General features: G+C 41.1%; 1 protein-coding gene across 1 annotated transcript in view; it reads left to right on the plus strand.

Moving 5' to 3' along the window:
* The window catches only part of ZNF710 (zinc finger protein 710), a 125,331-nt gene extending 112,749 nt beyond the window's left edge, over positions 1-12,582 (plus strand). Inside the window, exons 3-5 of the mRNA XM_053717688.1 lie at positions 6,973-7,164; positions 9,470-9,644; positions 10,718-12,582. Of these exons, the coding sequence (XP_053573663.1) occupies positions 6,973-7,164; positions 9,470-9,644; positions 10,718-10,887 (537 nt within the window). The 3' untranslated portion in view covers positions 10,888-12,582. The remainder of the gene's footprint in view (positions 1-6,972; positions 7,165-9,469; positions 9,645-10,717) is intronic.
* Positions 12,583-18,258: the final 5,676 nt, after the last annotated feature.

The raw sequence follows: 18,258 nt of genomic DNA on the forward strand, positions 1-18,258 counted from the left end.
CGGCGTCATCCTTACTTGTGGGATATTCTCTTCCCCAACAGGAAATGGCAAAGAGCCCAGCAAAGCTGGTCACATGATCCCTCCTAGGCTCCGCCTACCCCAGTCATTCTCTTTGCCGTTGTACAGGCAACATCTCCACGGAGATGGCTTAGAGTTTTTTAGTGTTTAAGAGGAGCTCTGATACTTAGAAAAGACTTTCTGAAGGCGTCATTTGGTATCGTATTCCCCTTTGGGCTTGGTTGGGTCTCAGCAAAGCAGATACCAGGGACTGTAAAGGGGTTAAAGTTTAAAACGGCTCCGGTTCCGTTATTTTAAGGGTTAAAGCTTCCAAAATTGGTGTGCAATACTTTTAAGGCTTTAAGACACTGTGGTGAAAATTTGGTGAATTTTGAACAATTCCTTCATGTTTTTTCGCAATTGCAGTAATAAAGTGTGTTCAGTTTAAAATTTAAAGTGACAGTAACGGTTTTATTTTAAAACGTTTTTGTACTTTGTTATCAAGTTTATGCCTGTTTAACATGTCTGAACTACCAGATAGACTGTGTTCTGAATGTGGGGAAGCCAGAATTCCTATTCATTTAAATAAATGTGATTTATGTGATAATGACAATGATGCCCAAGATGATTCCTCAAGTGAGGGGAGTAAGCATGGTACTGCATCATTCCCTCCTTCGTCTACACGAGTCTTGCCCACTCAGGAGGCCCCTAGTACATCTAGCGCGCCAATACTCCTTACTATGCAACAGTTAACGGCTGTAATGGATAATTCTGTCAAAAACATTTTAGCCAAAATGAACACTTGTCAGCGTAAGCGCGGCTGCTCTGTTTTAGATACTGAAGAGCATGACGACGCTGATATTAATATCTCTGAAGGGCCCCTAACTCAGTCTGATGGGGCCAGGGAGGTTTTGTCTGAGGGAGAAATTACTGATTCAGGGAACATTTCTCAACAGGCTGAACCTGATGTGATTGCATTTAAATTTAAGTTGGAACATCTCCGCATTCTGCTTAAGGAGGTATTATCCACTCTGGATGATTGTGACAAGTTGGTCATCCCAGAGAAACTATGTAAAATGGACAAGTTCCTAGAGGTGCCGGGGCTCCCAGAAGCTTTTCCTATACCCAAGCGGGTGGCGGACATTGTTAATAAAGAATGGGAAAGGCCCGGTATTCCTTTCGTCCCTCCCCCCATATTTAAAAAATTGTTTCCTATGGTCGACCCCAGAAAGGACTTATGGCAGACAGTCCCCAAGGTCGAGGGAGCGGTTTCCACTTTAAACAAACGCACCACTATACCCATAGAGGATAGTTGTGCTTTCAAAGATCCTATGGATAAAAAATTAGAAGGTTTGCTTAAAAAGATGTTTGTTCAGCAGGGTTACCTTCTACAACCAATTTCATGCATTGTCCCTGTCGCTACAGCCGCATGTTTCTGGTTCGATGAGCTGATAAAGGCGGTCGATAGTGATTCTCCTCCTTATGAGGAGATTATGGACAGAATCAATGCTCTCAAATTGGCTAATTCTTTCACCCTAGACGCCACTTTGCAATTGGCTAGGTTAGCGGCTAAGAATTCTGGGTTTGCTATTGTGGCGCGCAGAGCGCTTTGGTTGAAATCTTGGTCGGCTGATGCGTCTTCCAAGAACAAGCTACTTAACATTCCTTTCAAGGGGAAAACGCTGTTTGGCCCTGACTTGAAAGAGATTATCTCTGATATCACTGGGGGTAAGGGCCACGCCCTTCCTCAGGATCGGCCTTTCAAGGCAAAAAATAAACCTAATTTTCGTCCCTTTCGTAGAAACGGACCAGCCCAAGGTGCTACGTCCTCTAAGCAAGAGGGTAATACTTCTCAGGCCAAGCCAGCTTGGAGACCAATGCAAGGCTGGAACAAGGGAAAGCAGGCCAAGAAACCTGCCACTGCTACCAAGACTGCATGAAATGTTGGCCCCCGATCCGGGACCGGATCTGGTGGGGGGCAGACTCTCTCTCTTCGCTCAGGCTTGGGCAAGAGATGTTCTGGATCCTTGGGCGCTAGAAATAGTCTCCCAAGGTTATCTTCTGGAATTCAAGGGACTTCCCCCAAGGGGGAGGTTCCACAGGTCTCAGTTGTCTTCAGACCACATAAAAAGACAGGCATTCTTACATTGTGTAGAAGACCTGTTAAAAATGGGAGTGATTCATCCTGTTCCATTAAGAGAACAAGGGAAGGGGTTCTACTCCAATCTGTTCATAGTTCCCAAAAAAGAGGGAACGTTCAGACCAATCTTAGATCTCAAGATCTTAAACAAGTTTCTCAAGGTTCCATCGTTCAAGATGGAAACCATTCGAACTATTCTTCCTTCCATCCAGGAAGGTCAATTCATGACCACGGTGGATTTAAAGGATGCGTATCTACATATTCCTATCCACAAGGAACATCATCGGTTCCTAAGGTTCGCATTCCTGGACAAACATTACCAGTTCGTGGCGCTTCCTTTCGGATTAGCCACTGCTCCAAGGATTTTCACAAAGGTACTAGGGTCCCTTCTAGCTGTGCTAAGACCAAGGGGCATTGCTGTAGTACCTTACTTGGACGACATTCTGATTCAAGCGTCGTCCCTTCCTCAAGCAAAGGCTCACACGGACATCGTCCTGGCCTTTCTCAGATCTCACGGATGGAAAGTGAACGTGGAAAAGAGTTCTCTATCCCCGTCAACAAGGGTTCCCTTCTTGGGAACAATTATAGACTCCTTAGAAATGAGGATTTTTCTAACAGAGGCCAGAAAAACAAAACTTCTAGACTCTTGTCGGATACTTCATTCCGTTCCTCTTCCTTCCATAGCTCAGTGCATGGAAGTGATCGGGTTGATGGTAGCGGCAATGGACATAGTTCCTTTTGCGCGCATTCATCTAAGACCATTACAACTGTGCATGCTCAGTCAGTGGAATGGGGACTATACAGACTTGTCTCCGAAGATACAAGTAAATCAGAGGACCAGAGACTCACTCCGTTGGTGGCTGTCCCTGGACAACCTGTCACAAGGGATGACATTCCGCAGACCAGAGTGGGTCATTGTCACGACCGACGCCAGTCTGATGGGCTGGGGCGCGGTCTGGGGATCCCTGAAAGCTCAGGGTATTTGGTCTCGGGAAGAATCTCTTCTACCGATAAATATTCTGGAACTGAGAGCGATATTCAATGCTCTCAAGGCTTGGCCTCAGCTAGCGAGGGCCAAGTTCATACGGTTTCAATCAGACAACATGACAACTGTTGCGTACATCAACCATCAGGGGGGAACAAGGAGTTCCCTAGCGATGGAAGAAGTGACCAAAATCATTCTATGGGCGGAGTCTCACTCCTGCCACCTGTCTGCTATCCACATCCCAGGAGTGGAAAATTGGGAAGCGGATTTTCTGAGTCGTCAGACATTGCATCCGGGGGAGTGGGAACTCCATCCGGAAATCTTTGCCCAAGTCACTCAGCGGTGGGGCATTCCAGACATGGATCTGATGGCCTCTCGTCAGAACTTCAAAGTTCCTTGCTACGGGTCCAGATCCAGGGATCCCAAGGCGGCTCTAGTGGATGCACTAGTAGCACCTTGGACCTTCAAACTAGCTTATGTGTTCCCGCCATTTCCTCTCATCCCCAGGCTGGTAGCCAGGATCAATCAGGAGAGGGCGTCGGTGATCTTGATAGCTCCTGCGTGGCCACGCAGGACTTGGTATGCAGATCTGGTGAATATGTCATCGGCTCCACCTTGGAAGCTACCTTTGAGACGAGACCTTCTTGTTCAGGGTCCGTTCGAACATCCGAATCTGGTTTCACTCCAGCTGACTGCTTGGAGATTGAACGCTTGATTTTATCGAAGCGAGGGTTCTCAGATTCTGTTATCGATACTCTTGTTCAGGCCAGAAAGCCTGTAACTAGAAAGATTTACCACAAAATTTGGAAAAAATATATCTGTTGGTGTGAATCTAAAGGATTCCCTTGGGACAAGGTTAAGATTCCTAGGATTCTATCCTTCCTTCAAGAAGGATTGGAAAAAGGATTATCTGCAAGTTCCCTGAAGGGACAGATTTCTGCCTTGTCGGTGTTACTTCACAAAAAACTGGCTGCTGTGCCAGATGTTCAAGCCTTTGTTCAGGCTCTGGTTAGAATTAAGCCTGTTTACAAACCTTTGACTCCTCCTTGGAGTCTCAATTTAGTTCTTTCAGTTCTTCAGGGGGTTCCGTTTGAACCCTTGCATTCCGTTGATATTAAATTATTATCTTGGAAAGTTTTGTTTTTAGTTGCAATTTCTTCTGCCAGAAGAGTTTCAGAATTATCTGCTCTGCAGTGTTCTCCTCCTTATCTGGTGTTCCATGCAGATAAGGTGGTTTTACGTACTAAACCTGGTTTTCTTCCAAAAGTTGTTTCTAACAAAAACATTAACCAGGAGATTATCGTACCTTCTCTGTGTCCGAAACCAGTTTCAAAGAAGGAACGTTTGTTGCACAATTTGGATGTTGTTCGCGCTCTAAAATTCTATTTAGATGCTACAAAGGATTTTAGACAAACATCTTCCTTGTTTGTTGTTTATTCCGGTAAAAGGAGAGGTCAAAAAGCGACTTCTACCTCTCTCTCTTTTTGGATTAAAAGCATCATCAGATTGGCTTACGAGACTGCCGGACGGCAGCCTCCCGAAAGAATCACAGCTCATTCCACTAGGGCTGTGGCTTCCACATGGGCCTTCAAGAACGAGGCTTCTGTTGATCAGATATGTAGGGCAGCGACTTGGTCTTCACTGCACACTTTTACCAAATTTTACAAGTTTGATACTTTTGCTTCTTCTGAGGCTATTTTTGGGAGAAAGGTTTTGCAAGCCGTGGTGCCTTCCATTTAGGTGACCTGATTTGCTCCCTCCCTTCATCCGTGTCCTAAAGCTTTGGTATTGGTTCCCACAAGTAAGGATGACGCCGTGGACCGGACACACCTATGTTGGAGAAAACAGAATTTATGTTTACCTGATAAATTACTTTCTCCAACGGTGTGTCCGGTCCACGGCCCGCCCTGGTTTTTTAATCAGGTCTGATAATTTATTTTCTTTAACTACAGTCACCACGGTACCATATGGTTTCTCCTATGCAAATATTCCTCCTTAACGTCGGTCGAATGACTGGGGTAGGCGGAGCCTAGGAGGGATCATGTGACCAGCTTTGCTGGGCTCTTTGCCATTTCCTGTTGGGGAAGAGAATATCCCACAAGTAAGGATGACGCCGTGGACCGGACACACCGTTGGAGAAAGTAATTTATCAGGTAAACATAAATTCTGTTTTCATATCCATTTACATGCACATGATTAGTTACTGACCTTCTTTAAAAAAAAAAAAAAAAAAATACAATAAAAATGAAATACAGAAAACTGAAATGGAATTAATTTCACCATATACAAAATATAAATATGTTAATCTTCTATTTCATATTGAATTAATATCCCCTCTTTATCCCAAAAAAATCCCTCTCATTTCCTATGTTATCTGATTTATGGCTAGATTACAATTAAAGCATTATTTTAATGTGCACCCATAAAGAGGCAAATGTGCCCATTGCAAGTGGCTGGTTAATGCTCCTGCAAGCTTGCGGTTTCTTTTTGCGCTTAGCACAATTAACCAGAGGTCAGACCTCCTGATTAATTAAAAAAATGTGCCCTAATTGACCCCCAAATAAAGAGTACAATAGTTCAATATAAAATAAAAATATTAGCATCTTTATTTATAAAATAAAAAACTGCACAAAGCAGTTATAAGGGGTAAAAGTAGGGGATGTGGGGTGTTTGGGGGAAAAAAACCCCACTGAAAGTGCCTTTACATTGCAGTCTATGTGTGATTGTGTTTTCACTATAAATTATATATGTATATGCATATATAAATATATATTTGTGTGTTAATATGTGTATATACACCTATAAACACAAAAATATGTATGTATATATTCGTATACATATATATTTTTTTTGCTGCCAAACGCTGTGCCAATTGCCCGCTGCGCTAGGTGCTTTGAAGTGTCTCACAGCATGAAAACGAGGCTCCCATTGAAACCTATGGAAGCGTGCTCTCGTGAGCGCAAGACTTCCAGGCAATGCAAACGTGAGGTCACGTTCTCATTGCGCATAACTTATAATACCAGCAAAACATTTGCGTGCACTGCTATTACTGAGTGGAGCACAAATTCCTTTGTGTCATCCAATTTCGTCCGAATTCAGATTTTCTAAAGGGAGTAATCTGTTATTGTACATCATGTGACAAAAAATAAGATTATTTCATTGCTGGAAGAATATTTTATATTATGTTCTTACTTCTAACATTATATTGCTCAATAATCTGTTTTAATTTCACTGATAACTTCATGACTACAACATTACTAATGGCAAAATAAATTTGCAAATTTTCAGTAGAAAATAAACATTTAAGAGAAAGCATTAAAAAAACACACACATGAGGGTTGATCACAATCTTTAAAAAGTTATCTTCGGATTTTCAACAGAAACAGTAGATAATAATAATGTATTTCTTTTTTCCTGATAAGAGATAGGGAATTTTATTTTTTGTAAAAAAAATGTAACTCTAAAAAATGTTTTGTTTATTTTTATTTTTTTGTGCATTAACCTACCCATATGTTTCCACTGCTCTGAGGTTTTGGTGAATAAGCTGTCACGGTTGACCAGGAACGAGAAATTAAAATTTCCTGTGGTCAGTTTTTTACCTAGTTCAGGGTCATAACTGTATTTACCAAAATTGCTTGAAACGTTATACTTGTTGAAGATTATTTAATTCCAGCCTGAAAAAGTATGCCAGTTGAGATCCATAAAAGACTGTTAGTAGGTACACCTTTTTTTTTTTTTTTATTATTCTAATTTTGTTCTCAATTTGTTAAAAACATGAAAATCCTCACAATAAATTAAAAGCCTATTTTGATGTTATTAACTGTATATTTTTCTTTCTGAACCCTTTTAGGGTGTCAAGGAGTTTAAGTGTGAAGTATGTGGGCGGGAATTCACCCTGCATGCCAACATGAAGCGCCACATGCTGATCCATGCCAGTGTTCGTCCATTCCAGTGCCATATCTGCTTTAAGACGTTTGTACAGAAGCAAACTCTGAAGACCCATATGATAGTGCACTCCCCAGTCAAGCCCTTCAAATGCAAGGTACAAGCCAGTCTTGACCAATGTCCACCACTGAGCAGGGTGAATAGTTTTCCAGTTTGAGTGTTTGAATAGTGCTAATATTTTTTTAGTTTCTCTGCTCACTGCATAATATGTTTTTTATTGTTTATATACGCTATATGTGTGTATGTATATATACTTGAAGCAGAAGATGATTTATGACCAGTAGATCAATAACAAGCTACAGCTTGGGGAAATGCAGAGAGGCACAAATTCATTTAGAAGTTCCACTTCTCTCTGCTCAGTTTTGTCTCCCTATAGTTTTTGCTTAGAGAAGACTACTTCATCTGGAGCTATGCTCTATATTCTATGCTAATTCTAAACCACACAACAGACAACAGGTCTGAAATAAGTCTAGGAAATATGGAGAAAAATCAAAGCACTTCTCAGTCCTTTCAGAGGAATCCACCTACCTTGCCTACAGAGTTGTTTTTACTTTGGAAGCATGTAAACCCTTTTTACAAGCGCAATCAGTCATGGTAGTTGTTTAAATTGGTTAGATTTAGTCTTGGACAAATGAAGTAACCAATCTCACTACAGCTAGCAAAAAGAAGGGGGAGCCCAGTATATCTTAAGTGAATAGAACGTTACAATTTCAAATATTTCAATCACTGTATCAAAGAGCAACTTAAACCCAGAATATGCTCCTGTCAGTAGAAAACCATTTCCTCAACATCCCAGAGATGGCAAAATGTATATACTTTTTGGGCATAGGCCAAAATCATACCTCTGGCCGTTCTGCTTACCATCACCAAGGTATCAGCACAGCCCCACAGGCATGCAGAGACTCTTCAACCATCAAACATAGCTTATTGCTTTTGGCGCCACTCACCCTCTCGGCTTGCAATTCTGGCTTGCAGTATGCTACCCACAGCGTCTGCGGTCAAGGACGTCACAGCCCAGGGGAGGAATAGAGAACGAAGTGGGTACAGACTCACAGTGTAATCACTGCAGAGTCAAGTAATGCAACTGGTAATTAAAAGGATCCAAATGACGAAGAAAGAGGACTTGCTTGATAAAACGCAAAAACTTAATTCCATCAATATTAAAAGAGAATTCCAGGAGGAAATGCAAACAGTAGTACGATGGTCAGCTTAACCGCGTAAGCTAGGTGGTGCTATGCCCTCTTGTTACTGTTTGCGTTCCCTCCTGGAACTCTCTTTTAATATTGATGGAATAAAGTTTTTGCATTTTATCAAGCAAGTCCTCTTTCTTTGTCTTTTGGATCTCACTACAGCTGACAGGGCTTTACCAATCCAATATGAGGATGCATAGATGTAAAAGTTAAGAATGACCTCTTTACGGTTTTTGAAGGCCACTGAGTATTGGGTAATGCTCTGCTTAAGTCACAACCTACATCTCAAGTATCAAGGACTCTCAAGAAGCCTTGGTAAATGTTGTAGCTTTCCCATAGTCCTGTCCCATTGCTTATGGCTTTTCCCTAATTGTTATGCTCCCTAAGGGTCTTCACAAGTTTCAAGCAGAGAGCCATATTCATTGCTCTATTTTGGCTTTGCTAAAAACCTGGTTCAGAGACCTAATTAGTCTCTCGGTGGGGACTTTTATCTGTCTTCCCTTCACAGCAGATCTGCTATCTCAAGGTTCACTATTTTACCTTGGCATGTACTGGTAACCATTCCTTTCATGGGTGATATCATTGTTCTCATTAGATTTAAATATTCCATTGCCATGCAATGTGTTCTCCCAGAAAGGTTCTTAAATTGTAAGGCTCTCTTTCTAATTACCTTCTTTTTGCCATTTACTGTATATCCAAAGTAAAATCTCCTCATTTTCCTGTTGCTTATCATTCTCAAGCGGTTGTGTACATACATTTACCAAGTTAAAAGTGGGCACAGAGGAGGATGGCTTCCAGTTTAATTTTCTGCATTTCTCCAAGTAATGTTATTAACCTAGTGGTAATGAATAATCTTCTGCCTCATGTGTTCTCACTGTAATGTGAAGAAATGGATTTAACGGTTAGTATAAAATTCTGTTTTAAAATTAAATAAAAATTTCAAAAGTGGTTGATATATAACCATTCTGCGTTAACTTAAGTGGCATCGCTGGTTCCATAGATTTATATTACCGATGTTTCACCCCATAGTGCCACAGTAACTAAAAGTGTCCTACTTTCACTGTGTATATGCCATCATTTCAGACTGCTGCTTATTCTCATTTTCAGGCATTGGTTTTGTCTTTGTGTGATAAAAACATAAAAAAGAACACTGAAGTTGAAACAAATTTCATTTCTAAAAGGTCTCTCATCTTGATTTTTATTTTCGCATAGGTTTGTGGGAAGTCTTTTAACCGGATGTACAATCTGCTTGGACACATGCACCTTCATGCTGGATATAAACCCTTTAAGTGCCCGTATTGCTCTAGCAAGTTCAACCTAAAGGGTAACCTCAGTCGTCACATGAAAGTCAAGCATGGCGTAATGGATATCAGTTTAGATAGCCAAGGTACTGATTCAGTGCACATCCTTTGTTAATTTACCTTTTGTAGAAGTGACTTGCCCCTGACATCACTTTTCCTACCCCTTTTTACACTAGTGTAACCCCACATTTTTATTTCATGATTCAGATAGAGCATGACATTTTAAGCAACTTTCTAATTTACTCCTATTATCAATTTTTCTTTGTTCTCTTGCTATCTTTATTTAAAAAGCAGGAATGTAATCTTAGCAGCCAGCCCATTGTAGGGTTAGCACCATGGATAGCACTTGCTTATTGGTGGCTGACATTTAGCCACCAATAAGCAAGCATAACACAGGTTCTCAACCAAAAATGGGCCGGCTCCTGTGCATTATATTCCTGCTTAATAAATATAAAGATAGCTAGAGAACGAAGAGAAATTGATAATAGGAGAAAAAAATTGGGTTTAGTGTCCCTTTAACTATTATGCCCATCTTATCCGCCAATTAATTTGTCTACACATATCATATGGTTTTGTATGTCTTTTGCATTCTTACATAGCAGATGTAGTTGAAAAAAAAAAAAAAAAGTCCATCTAAGTTTAACGTTTACAGATCCTCTTTTATCCCTGGTTTTATAAGAAAAACCTCTGTCAAGGGAACTGGCTGTAATGCCTATCCATTTAACACAATATTTTATAATCTTGAATTCTCTGTTTAGTCAAAAATACATTGAAGCCCCTTTTAAAACCATTTGTCAACAGTTCCAGTGTTTGATACAGTGATTTTTTTTTCCCCCTAGAGATTAAATTAATTCTTAAAATGAAATGTAATGCTTATTGAAATCCAACAATACAATTCAAATTAAATATTGATTTTATAATTTTGGCAAGAAATACTTTTGAACTTTGTAATCTTTGAGTTTCACAAGCTTTTTTTGTTTATTTTTTTTTGGTTTACTAAATGTCCTTATCTATTACAACAAATGTATTTTTTGTTAGTTGCGATGTGAAAATGCATTTTTTTAAGAAAACCTTTACTATGTTATTATGCGTTGTCTTATTTAGACAAGCAATCATTTTAAAGCATTGTCAGTTTAATTGGTAACTTGTATTGCTTTAGATCCCATGATAGACCTTCCAGACCAAGATACCAATGACATAGAAGGACAGCAGGAGATGGATGACTATGAGGACAATTCTTATGGTTATGGGGAAGCAGAGAATGTGACAGATGAACATGCACTGACTGAGCAGTCCATGAAAGATATGGTCTATTATAATGTCTTATAGATGTGAAGATCCTCATCTCAAAGACAGCACAATGGAAGTACATTTTGAAGACTTTATTTTTTGTATCCTCTTGCTGTTGAAGAAATACTTGCTAGCTCCAACTTTATGAGTAGAGAAAAAGAGACTATAATTGTTCATTGCGACCTTACCTCCTGTTCTAATAATAATTGGATAAAAGACCTAGAGGTAAAATGTGTTGGAACCTTTCTTCTACAGGTATTCTGATCTGACAAAGAAAAACACTGGCTCAGGAGATTCATTTTCTCTAGGCTGTGAGACACCTCTTTGCCTTGCTTAGAAAAAAGTTGTGCAATGGGACATAAAGTGACCCGTATTAGGGCCAAGCACAGAATTATGTTTTTTTGTAGTTTGAGCACTGTTTTTTTTTAACTTTTCTCTTTTTTTTTCTTTCTGGTTTTATCATGTTCAATGGGGCCTATCTATCAAGCTCCGAATGGAGCTTGATGGCCCGTGTTTCTGGCGAGCCTGCAGGCTCGCCAGAAACAGCAGTTATGAAGCAGCGGTCACAAAGACCGCTGCTCCAGAACCCTGTCCACCTGCTCTGAGCAGGCGGACAGACATCGCCGGAATTCAACCCGATCAACTATGATCGGGTTGATTGACACCTCCCTGCTGGCGGCCTATTGGCTGCGAGTCTGCAGGGGGCAGCGTTGCACCAGCAGCTCTTGTGAGCTGCTGGTGCAATGCTGAATACGTAGAGCGTATTGCTCTCTGTATTCAGCGAGGTCTGGCGGACCTGATCAGGTCCGCCAGACTTTGTTAAATAGAGGCCAATGTGTCCTCTGAACTTAACTAAAAGACAGCACTGCAGTGTTAATGCTATTGTATGAACATTGCTTTGGTTTCATATTCAGAAGTGCTTTGTCTAACACTGAGGGGGACCTACACGGGGCAGGATTTCAGCATAGAAAAAATGTGAATTAACACAGCCCTCCATCTTGACAATAATATCCACTGTTTTAGGTTAAAGAATGTCCTTCTGAAAGTGTCTCAGACAAGAATAATCCCTTCTGCTAATTGGAGGGCTGAGCTGTATAGCACTGCTAATATAGACCTATTACCTACTTGCTGATATCCAAGAAAAAGGAGCACCAACTTTAGAAATACTTTTATACAGGAGTGAAGGGAGAGCTTGTTTTATGTAAACTGTAGCACACTGTATTCTACCTCTTTGTTGCTCATACTTTTGTTTTTGCTTATTAGATGGAAGCTCTTTCGCTTCTCCATTAAAAATTTTGCTGCCCAAGTTATTGTATAAAGGAGAATATGAATGTACAAACAATGTAGTTAATTTATTTTGTGGCTTTAAAACTATGTTATTAAGACATGAATGAAGAAAACTTCGTTTATATCTAAGGTTTTGTTTTTGTTTGTTTTTTTCTTAAGGGTAAATTGCAGTCATATCTAACAAATACCTGTGAAATTCTGTAGATCTATAATATACAAGAATGTTTTTGGGAAAGAACATACATGTAGGTAAAATATTGTTGTGCACCTTATGCTTATTTCAGTTTAATACTCCAATTATTTTCTTAGCTTTATGGCCAGTATGTATGTAAATGGCTCGGATATTGGGAAAAACACAGTAACTTTGTATCTGTCAGTGAGTGACATCTGTCATCCTAAAATTCAAAGGGACATTAAGTACTAAATAAATGCTGTATTCGAATCAAAGATTAGCTTGAGTATAACATTTTAGTCTCCAGAAAAGTAATGGATAGATGTTGTATCCTTGGTTTTCCTAAGTTATCTAATCATGTATCCTCTATTAGGGATTGTTATAAATGAATTACTAGTACATTCATATAGTGTATAATGTACCTAAGTTCTCCAAATGACCCAACTCCTTAAGTTCTAATTGTGGCAGCGTTACAGAAAAAAATCATCTTCTCAACATATCTAAGAATTTCATGATTGTATAAACAAACTACACACTGTGTTTTTGTATCTTGAACATATCTGACTAGCATTGGCGGTCTGCATTTTTCAGGTCCATTCTGTCTGTTACAAGTCCTAGTTATACTACAGAAACCAGCAACAATTCTAGCACAAATAGGAAACCATTCGGCACCTCTGTTTTTTTTTTTTATTTCAATGTACTTTAGAAGTATAAATGCGTGGAGTGCTATACTAAGATGATTTATGTGATGGAATCTATATTGATGCTTTGCAAAATATTTAAATGATTGGTGCTTGCAAGGTGATACACTGAAACGGATTGTCTACATGCCACTATTATTTGTAATGTAACTTCCTATTTATAGATGTTATGCTTTATATCTGAGGGAAGGGTTACAAAATGTAAAAATCTATTTATTTATAATATCATTTGTTTATTTAGTTTATGCTTTTTGTTTCTTGTCTCAGCTTAACACACTGGCTTTCACATATATTCTATTTTAAGGAATTGGTTGTTTGAATACAACTCATACTTGGGTATGCCTTGTTCATTGGCTGAAATGTTGTATTAGTTGATAGGGGGAAGTCTCTGCAATCCTGATGGGGAAAAAATTAGTTATTGCAAATGGACATGAATTTTAAAAAGGGTTTTCTGTTTTGAAACACTATATTTAGACCAATTAAAAATAAACCATGAAAGTAATGTGTAAAGCAACTGTATTTAGTAAGCTGGACCAAAGACAGGTGTCTTATTACTACCAAATAAAAATGAGCTTTCTCCAACATAGGTGTGTCCGGTCCACGGCGTCATCCTTACTTGTGGGATATTCTCTTCCCCAACAGGAAATGGCAAAGAGCCCAGCAAAGCTGGTCACATGATCCCTCCTAGGCTCCGCCTACCCCAGTCATTCTCTTTGCCGTTGTACAGGCAACATCTCCACGGAGATGGCTTAGAGTTTTTTAGTGTTTAACTGTAGTTTTTCATTATTCAATCAAGAGTTTGTTATTTTCAAATAGTGCTGGTACGTACTATTTACTCAGAAACAGAAAAGAGATGAAGAATTCTGTTTGTATGAGGAAAATGATTTTAGCAACCGTAACTAAAATCCATGGCTGTTCCACACAGGACTGTTGAGAGCAATTAACTTCAGTTGGGGGAACAGTTTGCAGTCCCTTGCTGCTTGAGGTATGACACATTCTAACAAGACGATGTAATGCTGGAAGCTGTCATTTTCCCTATGGGATCCGGTAAGCCATGTTTATTACGATTGTAAATAAGGGCTTCACAAGGGCTTATTTAAACTGTAGACTTTTTCTGGGCTAAATCGATTGATTATTAACACATATTTAGCCTTGAGGAATCATTTTATCTGGGTATTTTGATATAATAATATCGGCAGGCACTGTTTTAGACGCCTTATTCTTTAGGGGCTTTCCCAAAGCATAGGCAGAGTCTCATTTTCGCGCCGGTGTTGCGCACTTGTTTTTGAGAGGCATGGCATGCAGTCGCATGTGAGAGGAGCTCTGATACTTATAAAAGACTTCTGAAGGCGTCATTTGGTATCGTATTCCCCTTTGGGTTTGGTTGGGTCTCAGCAAAGCAGATACCAGGGACTGTAAAGGGGTTTAAAGCTTAAAACGGCTCCGGTTCCGTTATTTTAAGGGTTAAAGCTTCCAAAATTGGTGTGCAATATTTTCAAGGCTTTAAGACGCTGTGGTGAAAATTTGGTGAATTTTGAACAATTCCTTCATGTTTTTTCGCAATTGCAGTAATAAAGTGTGTTCAGTTTAAAATTTAAAGTGACAGTAACGGTTTTATTTTAAAACGTTTTTTGTACTTTCTGATCAAGTTTATGCCTGTTTAACATGTCTGAACTACCAGATAGACTGTGTTCTGAATGTGGGGAAGCCAGAATTCCTATTCATTTAAATAAATGTGATTTATGTGATAATGACAATGATGCCCAAGATGATTCCTCAAGTGAGGGGAGTAAGCATGGTACTGCATCATTCCCTCCTTCGTCTACACGAGTCTTGCCCACTCAGGAGGCCCCTAATACATCTAGCGCGCCAATACTCCTTACTATGCAACAATTAACGGCTGTAATGGATAATTCTGTCAAAAACATTTTAGCCAAAATGAACCCTTGTCAGCGTAAGCGTGGCTGCTCTGTTTTAGTTACTGAAGAGCATGACGACGCTGATATTAATATCTCTGAAGGGCCCCTAACCCAATCTGAGGGGGCCAGGGAGGTTTTGTCTGAGGGAGAAATTACTGATTTAGGGAACATTTCTCAGCAGGCTGAATCTGATGTGATTACATTTAAATTTAAATTGGAACATCTCCGCATTTTGCTTAAGGAGGTATTATCCACTCTGGATGATTGTGAAAATTTAGTCATCCCAGAGAAACTATGTAAAATGGACAAGTTCCTAGAGGTGCCGGGGCTCCCAGAAGCTTTTCCTATACCCAAGCGGGTGGCGGACATTGTTAATAAAGAATGGGAAAGGCCCGGTATTCCTTTCGTCCCTCCCCCCATATTTAAAAAATTGTTTCCTATGGTCGACCCCAGAAAGGACTTATGGCAGTCAGTCCCCAAGGTCGAGGGAGCGGTTTCTACTTTAAACAAACGCACCACTATTCCCATAGAGGATAGTTGTGCTTTCAAAGATCCTATGGATAAAAAATTAGAAGGTTTGCTTAAAAAGATGTTTGTTCAGCAGGGTTACCTTCTACAACCCATTTCATGCATTGTCCCTGTCACTACTGCCGCATATTTCTGGTTTGATGAACTGCTTAAGGTGCTCGATAGTGACTCTCCTCCTTATGAGGAGATTATGGACAGAATCAATGCTCTCAAATTGGCTAATTCTTTCACTCTAGACGCCTCTTTGCAATTGGCTAAGTTAGCGGCTAAGAACTCTGGGTTTGCTATTGTGGCGCGCAGAGCGCTTTGGTTGAAATCTTGGTCGGCTGATGCGTCTTCCAAGAACAAGCTACTAAACATTCCTTTCAAGGGGAAAACGTTGTTTGGTCCTGACTTGAAGGAGATTATCTCTGATATCACTGGGGGTAAGGGCCACGCCCTTCCTCAGGATCGGCCTTTCAAGGCAAAAAATAGACCTAATTTTCGTCCCTTTCGTAAAAACGGACCAGCCCAAGGTGCTACGTCCTCTAAGCAAGAGGGTAATACTTCTCAGGCCAAGCCAGCTTGGAGACCAATGCAAGGCTGGAACAAGGGAAAGCAGGCCAAGAAACCTGCCACTGCTACCAAGACAGCATGAAATATTGGCCCCCGATCCGGGACCGGATCTGGTGGGGGGCAGACTCTCTCTCTTCGCTCAGGCTTGGGCAAGAGATGTTCTGGATCCTTGGGCGCTAGAAATAGTCTCCCAGGGTTATCTTCTGGAATTCAAGGGACTTCCCCCAAGGGGGAGGTTCCACAGGTCGCAGTTGTCTTCAGACCACATAAAAAGACAGGCGTTCTTACATTGTGTAGAAGACCTGTTAAAAATGGGAGTGATTCATCCTGTTCCATTAAGAGAACAAGGGATGGGGTTCTACTCCAATCTGTTCATAGTTCCCAAAAAAGAGGGAACGTTCAGACCAATCCTAGATCTCAAGATCTTAAACAAATTTCTCAAGGTCCCATCGTTCAAGATGGAAACCATTCGAACTATCCTTCCTTCCATCCAGGAAGGTCAATTCATGACCACGGTGGATTTAAAGGATGCGTATCTACATATTCCTATCCACAAGGAACATCATCGGTTCCTAAGGTTTGCATTCCTGGACAAACATTACCAGTTCGTGGCGCTTCCTTTCGGATTAGCCACTGCTCCAAGGATTTTCACAAAGGTACTAGGGTCCCTTCTAGCGGTGCTAAGACCAAGGGGCATTGCAGTAGTACCTTACCTGGACGACATTCTGATTCAAGCGTCGTCCCTTCCTCAAGCAAAGGCTCACACGGACATTGTCCTGGCCTTTCTCAGATCTCACGGCTGGAAAGTGAACGTGGAAAAGAGTTCTCTATCCCCGTCAACAAGGGTTCCCTTCTTGGGAACAATTATAGACTCCTTAGAAATGAGGATCTTTCTAACAGAGGCCAGAAAAACAAAGCTTCTGGACTCTTGTCGGATACTTCATTCCGTTCCTCTTCCTTCCATAGCTCAGTGCATGGAAGTGATCGGGTTGATGGTGGCGGCGATGGACATAGTTCCTTTTGCGCGCATTCATCTAAGACCATTACAACTGTGCATGCTCAGTCAGTGGGATGGGGACTATACAGACTTGTCTCCGAAGATACAAGTAAATCAGAGAACCAGAGACTCACTCCGTTGGTGGCTGTCCCTGGACAATCTGTCTCAAGGGATGATGTTCCACAGACCAGAGTGGGTCATTGTCACGACCGACGCCAGTCTGATAGGCTGGGGCGCGGTCTGGGGATCCCTGAAAGCTCAGGGTCTTTGGTCTCGGGAAGAATCTCTTCTACCGATAAATATTCTGGAACTGAGAGCGATATTCAATGCTCTCCAGGCCTGGCCCCAGCTTGCGAGGACCAGGTTCATACGGTTTCAATCAGACAACATGACGACTGTTGCGTACATCAACCATCAGGGGGGAACAAGGAGTTCCCTAGCGATGGAAGAAGTAACCAAAATTATTCTTTGGGCGGAGTCTTACTCCTGCCACCTGTCTGCTATCCACATCCCAGGAGTGGAAAATTGGGAAGCGGATTTTCTGAGTCGGCAGACATTGCATCCGGGGGAGTGGGAACTCCATCCGGAAATCTTTGCCCAAGTCACTCACCTGTGGGGCATTCCAGACATGGATCTGATGGCCTCTCGTCAGAACTTCAAAGTTCCTTGCTACGGGGCCAGATCCAGGGATCCCAAGGCGGCTCTAGTGGATGCACTAGTAGCACCTTGGACCTTCAAACTAGCTTATGTGTTCCCGCCATTTCCTCTCATCCCCAGGCTGATAGCCAGGATCAAGCAGGAGAGGGCGTCGGTGATCTTGATAGCTCCTGCGTGGCCACGCAGGACTTGGTATGCAGATCTGGTGAATATGTCATCGGCTCCACCTTGGAAGCTACCTTTGAGACGAGACCTTCTTGTTCAGGGTCCGTTCGAACATCCGAATCTGGTTTCACTCCAGCTGACTGCTTGGAGATTGAACGCTTGATTTTATCGAAGCGAGGATTCTCAGATTCTGTTATCGATACTCTTGTTCAGGCCAGAAAGCCTGTGACTAGAAAGATTTACCACAAAATTTGGAAAAAATATATCTGTTGGTGTGAATCTAAAGGATTCCCTTGGGACAAGGTTAAGATTCCTAGGATTCTATCCTTCCTTCAAGAAGGATTGGAAAAAGGATTATCTGCAAGTTCCCTGAAGGGACAGATTTCTGCCTTGTCGGTATTACTTCACAAAAAGCTGGCAGCTGTGCCA

Source organism: Bombina bombina, chromosome 6 (assembly GCF_027579735.1).
Source record: "Bombina bombina isolate aBomBom1 chromosome 6, aBomBom1.pri, whole genome shotgun sequence".
Classification (NCBI taxonomy): domain Eukaryota; kingdom Metazoa; phylum Chordata; class Amphibia; order Anura; family Bombinatoridae; genus Bombina; species Bombina bombina.